This window comes from Babylonia areolata, chromosome 6, assembly GCF_041734735.1.
Source record: "Babylonia areolata isolate BAREFJ2019XMU chromosome 6, ASM4173473v1, whole genome shotgun sequence".
Lineage (NCBI taxonomy): Eukaryota > Metazoa > Mollusca > Gastropoda > Neogastropoda > Buccinidae > Babylonia > Babylonia areolata.
In genome coordinates, this window is record NC_134881.1 from 41,842,369 (window position 1) to 41,848,748 (window position 6,380).

Below are 6,380 nucleotides of genomic sequence, written 5' to 3' on the forward strand. Positions count from 1 at the left end.
CTCTCTCTCTCTGTGATCTCTCTGTCTCTCTCTGTGATCTCTCTCTCTCTGTGATCTCTCTGTGATCTCTCTCTCTGTGATCTCTCTGTCTCTTTCTCTGTGTGATCTCTACATTTCTCTGTGATCTCTCAATCTCTCTCTCTGTGTGATCTCTCTGTCTCTCTCTCTGTGATCTCTCTCTCTGTGATCTCTCTGTCTCTCTCTCTGTGATCTCTCTGTCTCTTCTCTGTGTGATCTCTACATTTCTCTGTGATCTCTCAATCTCTCTCTCTCTGTGATCTCTCTCTCTGTGATCTCTCTGTCTCTCTCTCTCTGTGATCTCTCTCTCTGTGATTTCTCTCTGTGTGATCTCTCTCTCTCTCTGATCTCTCTCTCTGTGATCTCTCTGTCTCTCTCTCTGTGATCTCTCTCTCTGTGATCTCTCTCTCTGTGATCTCTCTCTCTGTGATCTCTCTCTCTCTGATCTCTCTCTCTGTGATCTCTCTCTCTCTCTGATCTCTCTCTCTGATCTCTCTCTCTCTGATCTCTCTCTCTCTGATCTCTCTCTCTGTGATCTCTCTCTCTCTCTGATCTCTCTCTGTGATCTCTCTCTCTCTGTGATCTCTCTCTCTGTGATCTCTCTCTCTCTCTGATCTCTCTCTCTCTCTGATCTCTCTCTCTCTGTGATCTCTCTCTCTCTCTGATCTCTCTCTGATCTCTCTGATCTCTCTCTCTGTGATCTCTCTCTCTGTGATCTCTCTGTCTCTCTCTCTCTGTGATCTCTCTCTCTGTGATTTCTCTCTGTGTGATCTCTCTCTCTCTGATCTCTCTCTCTCTGATCTCTCTCTCTCTGGATCTCTCTCTCTCTGATCTCTCTCTCTGTGATCTCTCTGTCTCTCTCTCTGTGATCTCTCTCTCTCTGTGATCTCTCTGTCTCTCTCTCTCTGTGATCTCTCTCTGTGATTTCTCTCTCTGTGTGATCTCTCTCTCTCTGATCTCTCTCTCTCTCTCTGATCTCTCTCTCTGTGATCTCTGTCTCTGTCTCTGTCTCTGTCTCTCTCTCTCTCTGTCTCTGTCTCTCTGTGATCGCTCTCTCTGTGATTTCTCTATCTCTCTCTCTGTGATCGCTCTCTCTCTCTGTGATTTCTCTATCTCTCTCTGTGATCTTTCTGTCTCTCTCGGTGTGTTCTCTCTCTCTCTTCTCTCTCTCTCTCTCTCTCTCTCTCTCTCTCTCTCTCTCCCAGATATCTCTCTCTGTTTTTTTTTTGTGGGTTTTGATTTATGGTCTTTTTTGTTTTCTTCTTCTGTGTCCAGCCACTCCTATATTGCACTTCTACACACCCGTGTTCCTTCTTTCTTTCTTTCTCTCTTTCTTTCTTTCTTTCCTTCTTTCTTTCTTTCTTTTCTTTTTCTCTCTTTCTTTCTTTCTTTTTTCCCTCTTTTCTTTCCTTCTTTCTTTCTTCTGGGTACTATTGATACTGATGGCAGACTGAAGGAATGTTTTCCTGTGTTATTCTTTAGCTGTTGATTCTACCTGGACAGGAGTGGAAAAAACCAGGGCCCCTTACTCTCCCCTCCCACCCCCCTAACCCCCCCCCTCTCTCTCTGTTTGTCTCTGTCTCTCTCTCTCACTGCGTGTCTCTCTCTCTCTTTCTGTCTGCGTGTATGTGTGCGTGTGTGTGTTTGTGCGTGTGTGCGTGTCTATGCGTGTGTCTGTGTGTCTGTCTCCTCCTCCCCTTCTTTCTTTTCCCTTCTCATTTGCGTGTCTGTGTTTGTAACCGTGTGTGTGTGTGTGTGTGTGTGTGTGTGTGTGTGTGTGTGTGTGTGTGTGTGTGTGTGTGTGTGTGTGTGTGTGTGTGTGTGTGCAATGTGAGCGTATCTCCATTGCTCGAACGTTGTTTAAGTTCCAAAAAAAATGTTTGATTCAGCTGATCATCAATAAGGCAGAAAGCGTACAGTGATGATAGTCGTCATGAATGATACTTATACACTACAATTACGATATGGACTAGAATTGTTTCGCAACACACACACACACACACACACACACACACACACACACACACACACACACACACACACACACACACACACACACACACACACAGAGGGAGACAGGTTTACAGACAGATAGAGAGACCTCGCAAATGCGATATGAAGAAAAATGCTTACCAATAAAGCGATCGTGCGAGCGAGCGAGTGAGCGAAAGATAGATAGATAAATAGAGACAGAGAGAGAGACAGAGACAGAGACAGAGACAGACAGACAGACACTGAAAGACAGAGAGAAAAGAAAGAAGGAGAGACAGACAGACAGAGAGGAATTCCCAGAAAACAAAAGACGTCTAACAGAAAAAGAAAAGAAGTTCCTTCCTCTATTCAACCCCTGTGTACGTATGTGTGTGTGCAGGGTGCATTGAAAACACGACACCGGGACATCTACACCAGTTCCAGCGGCTGATGAGGAGTGTTCTTACCTGCATCCCACCTGAAATTTCTACACCGGAGTTTTTTCAAGACGAGGATACATAGCAGACGCTCATCACATGTAAAATAGTACTCCAAGGAGAGTTGTGTCTTGAGGTCCAAGGGATGCTGAACCATTTACTGTTTGTCAAATACGTTATTCATTTTGTGTTGGTGTTCAGGAAATTTGTTGAAGGTGAATCTTTTTTTTGTTGTTGTTCTTGAAAACGGCGAAACAGTTAGGGTGAATTTTTAATTTTCGATTTGATTAACAGAGAAGTGTGTATGATTAAGAATTGGTGAAAGATTTATGCGTGAAGAAGTTTGCTGCCGTAAAGGAGTAGAGAGAGAAGCGAGGGCGGAGGTTCAACAGCGGAGTTCTCATCGCGATCATAGTCCTGCGGAAGAGAACGCCTGCTGGTGTGCTAGGGGGCGCTGAGAGTGAACCCCCACCCCCACCCTCACAGACTCCAGTGCTGGATTCCTCTTCCTGCTCCTCTTCCTTCTCCTCTTCCTTCCCTTCCTCACTGCCCTCTCCCTCCTCGCCAAGTTCTTCCCAAAGATCGTCACCAGCTTCGGTCCACCCATGTGGGCGCATGTCCCAGCGGAGGCGGTGGAGGGGGTGGAGGTGGTGGTGGTGGTGGTGTAGGATGCGCCTCGTGCCGCTGTGCGTCATGACGGGCCTGGGTTTCAGCCTGGGACTGCTGTGCAGTCTGCTGCTGCAGCTGCCCGCCCACAACCTCCCCGCCAACGACGACCTCCCCGCCAGGAGCGTCAGCCACCACGACGACCCCGGCTTCAGGTCCAGGAGAAGCTTCAGCGCCGTCAGCAGTGTGGAGACTCCGAACTGGCCGGGGATCAAAGTGCCCCGTCACCGGTCAGTGCAGTCAGGTCCGGGGGGCTCTCAGGCCGGGGGGGCAGCGTTTCAATCAGTGTCTGATCCGCAGATCGTTTCTAATCCTGTTGTGGCCGGGCAGGGGGCGGGGCATCACACAGTGGCCGGGCACCAGCCCTCTGCACGCCTCAGTGCCCGCACAGCCAGCCAAGCGGAACGGAGAGAGTCAGGCGTGAATCGCCAGGAGGGAGAGAAGAATGGGGGCCAGGGTTCTGCAAACACCGCTTCTCTTTCTCCCTCCGCGGACGTCAACAGACCTGTCAAGTCTTTCACCCTCCGCCTCAAAAACACGGGAGAGAAATTCGTCGTGGATTCCGCCGTGAAGCGGCCTGTGGAGGGGGGTGCAGCGAAAGAGCCCCCTCCTCAGACCCGTCCCCCCAGCGATGACGACACGAACCACACGTGGCTCAGAAACCTGACACTGAGCGACATGGTGACCGGGGCTGTGTGGTCACGACGCCTGGAGGACGCTTGCCCCAAGGGGTTCGAGGCCCAGGAGGCGTCCTGGTGGCGGCGGAAGGTGGCGGGGATGCAGGTGGTGAGGGTGGAGGAGGGGTGCGGGAGGATGCAGAACCGGCGGGTGACGTTCACGGACGGCAGCCAGGCGTGCGCCAGGTACCGCTTCAACACGGACCAGCTCCAGGGCGAGCTGTACTCCTACCACCTGGCCCGGCTGCTCAACATCACCCGCCTGCCCCCCGCCCTGCTGCTGCCCGTGCACTCGCTCAGCCCGCAGTGGAGAGGCGTGCACCTGGCCCTGTCCACGGCGCAGTGGACCGACGGCCGGCCGGTGATCCTCACCCGCTGGCTGCCCCACCTCACCCCCGCCTACATCCCCCCGCCTCTCCGCCAAGACGACCGCCGGCTCCACCCGACCTGGGACACCCTGGGTGGCAGGACGTTGCCGGAGCTGTGCGATCTCCTGCAGTGGTCCGACCTCATCGTGTTCGACTACCTGACGGCCAACCTGGACCGCCTGGTCAACAACATGTTCAACCGCCAGTGGAACACGGAGATGATGAACAACCCCGCGCACAACCTGGAGAGGACTGAAGCCGGCAGCCTGGTGTTCCTGGACAACGAGTCGGGCCTGTTCCACGGGTACCGTCTGCTGGACAAGTACCAGGGCTACCACCAGGCCTTGCTGGCCTCGCTGTGTGTCTTCAGGGACAGCACGGCCAGGGCCGTCAAGACGCTGCACGCCTCGGGCACTGTGGGGCAGCAGCTGCAGCAGTTGGTGAGGGCCGGGGAGCCGCACCACGCACTGCTGCCCGCACTGCCCGACAAGAACCTGCACGTGCTCACCGACAGGCTGGCCGCAGTGCACAGACACATCCTCACCTGTGAAGCCTTGTACCCTCGGTAGCAGAGAGTGACGGTGGTGATGGTGGTGATGTGTGTGTGTGTGTGTGTGTGTGTGTGTGTGTGTGTGTGTGTGTATGGGGGTGGGGGGCATGGGGAGGGAGGGGTAGGGAGGGGTGCTTGAGAGGTAGTGGCGTGTGGGCATGTCTGTGTGGAGGGTGAGGGGGGGTGAGGGGTGTGATGTGTGTGGGGATGTTGGGTTCGCGAGTATGTGCTGTGGGTGTGGGTGTGTGTGTGTGCATGTTTTTTTTGTGTTTGTTTGTGTGTGTGTATGTGTGTGTGTGTGTGTGTGTGTGTGTGTGTGTGTGTGTGCGCGCGCGCGTGTGTCATTGAGAGAGAGAGAGAGAGAGAGAGAGAGAGAGAGAGAGAGAGAGCACGCCATGTGTGTATGCTGATAATAATGTAATAATGATGATGCGCCGCAAGCGAAAGACTTGTCAGACACATGTGACTAACCGTGACTATAAAGCGATAACTTATGTGACATGTCCACGATTAATAATTGATTGATGAATAATGTGCACATGATAAAACTGTACGCTATGATAATTGATGAATGTATTATTGCATTGTCTGCTTTCGATGATTGATGTTATGTATTGCCTTCGACACACACCCAACAACTACAGCAATAAATCGGTGTGACCGAACATATCCTTCTTTTTTTTCTTTTTCTTTTTTTTCTATTCTGTCCACACCATCTTGCCATACCATTTCAGATCGGAGTTTACTTTACTATTTTTATTTTTATTTGTTAATTTTTGTTGTTGTTGTTGTTGTTTAGTAATGTTATCTTCTTTGTTAATTGGGGGTAATTCATTTATCTATTTTTTGTTGTTGTAATAGTGTTATGTTCTTTGTTAATTAGGGTAATTCATATATCTATTTTTTGTTGTTGTAATAATGTTATCTTCTTTGTTAATTGGGGGTAATTCATACATGAGTGAGAGCGGAAGTTTATTACATATCAAAGACAGACAGACAGACAGACACACACACACACACACACACACACACACACACACACACACACACACACACACAAACACACTATGATTATGAAAGGTGTCCAGCAGGTTTTTTATTGTAATGTTTTTTTGTTTTTTTTTGGGGTGGGTGGGTGGGGGGGGGGGGGCGTTGGAGGGGTTGGGGATCTAGCCGATTGGTGTTCTGAAAAAACCCCAAAGAATGTATAATTAAAGGAAATAAAAACAAACAAAATCCAAAACCCAACATGTGATTTTTTTTTTGGGGGGGGGATCACGATAAACAGTCTGTGCACACACTGAAATTCCTTGCTGCTCATCCGCAATCATCTATAATTACCCAGTCAGAGTGTCCTGAATGCTTCCGGTCCATGACGATGACAGTGACAGTTCCGGAAACACAAAAGGAAATGTCATGTCACTGCACGCAAAAGGCGTATGGTATATTCCGGCTGCCCACCCGCAGATAAAAGGAGCCAGGAAAATAAAGCTACATGAGAACCATTTACGATAAACACGTTGCTTTCTAGGCCAGGGGCTTTGTCTGTAGTGTTTATAATGACGATAATAATAATAATAATAATAATGATTATTATTATTATTATTATTGTTGATAATGATCATGATCATTATTTATCTATTTCTTTCTTTCTTTCTTTTAACACCATTAAAGGGGGCGTTAAAACTCACTG

At 49.6% G+C, this 6,380-nt stretch overlaps 1 protein-coding gene across 3 annotated transcripts in view; it reads left to right on the forward strand.

Annotated features, from left to right (window-relative positions):
* The window catches only part of LOC143283405 (four-jointed box protein 1-like), an 82,372-nt gene extending 77,605 nt beyond the window's left edge, over positions 1-4,767 (forward strand). For all 3 annotated transcript variants that reach the window (XM_076589622.1, XM_076589621.1, XM_076589623.1), the window contains exon 2: positions 2,390-4,767. In XM_076589622.1, coding sequence (XP_076445737.1) covers positions 3,042-4,706 — 1,665 coding nt within the window. In that variant the 5' untranslated portion in view covers positions 2,390-3,041 and the 3' untranslated portion in view covers positions 4,707-4,767. The remainder of the gene's footprint in view (positions 1-2,389) is intronic.
* Positions 4,768-6,380: the final 1,613 nt, after the last annotated feature.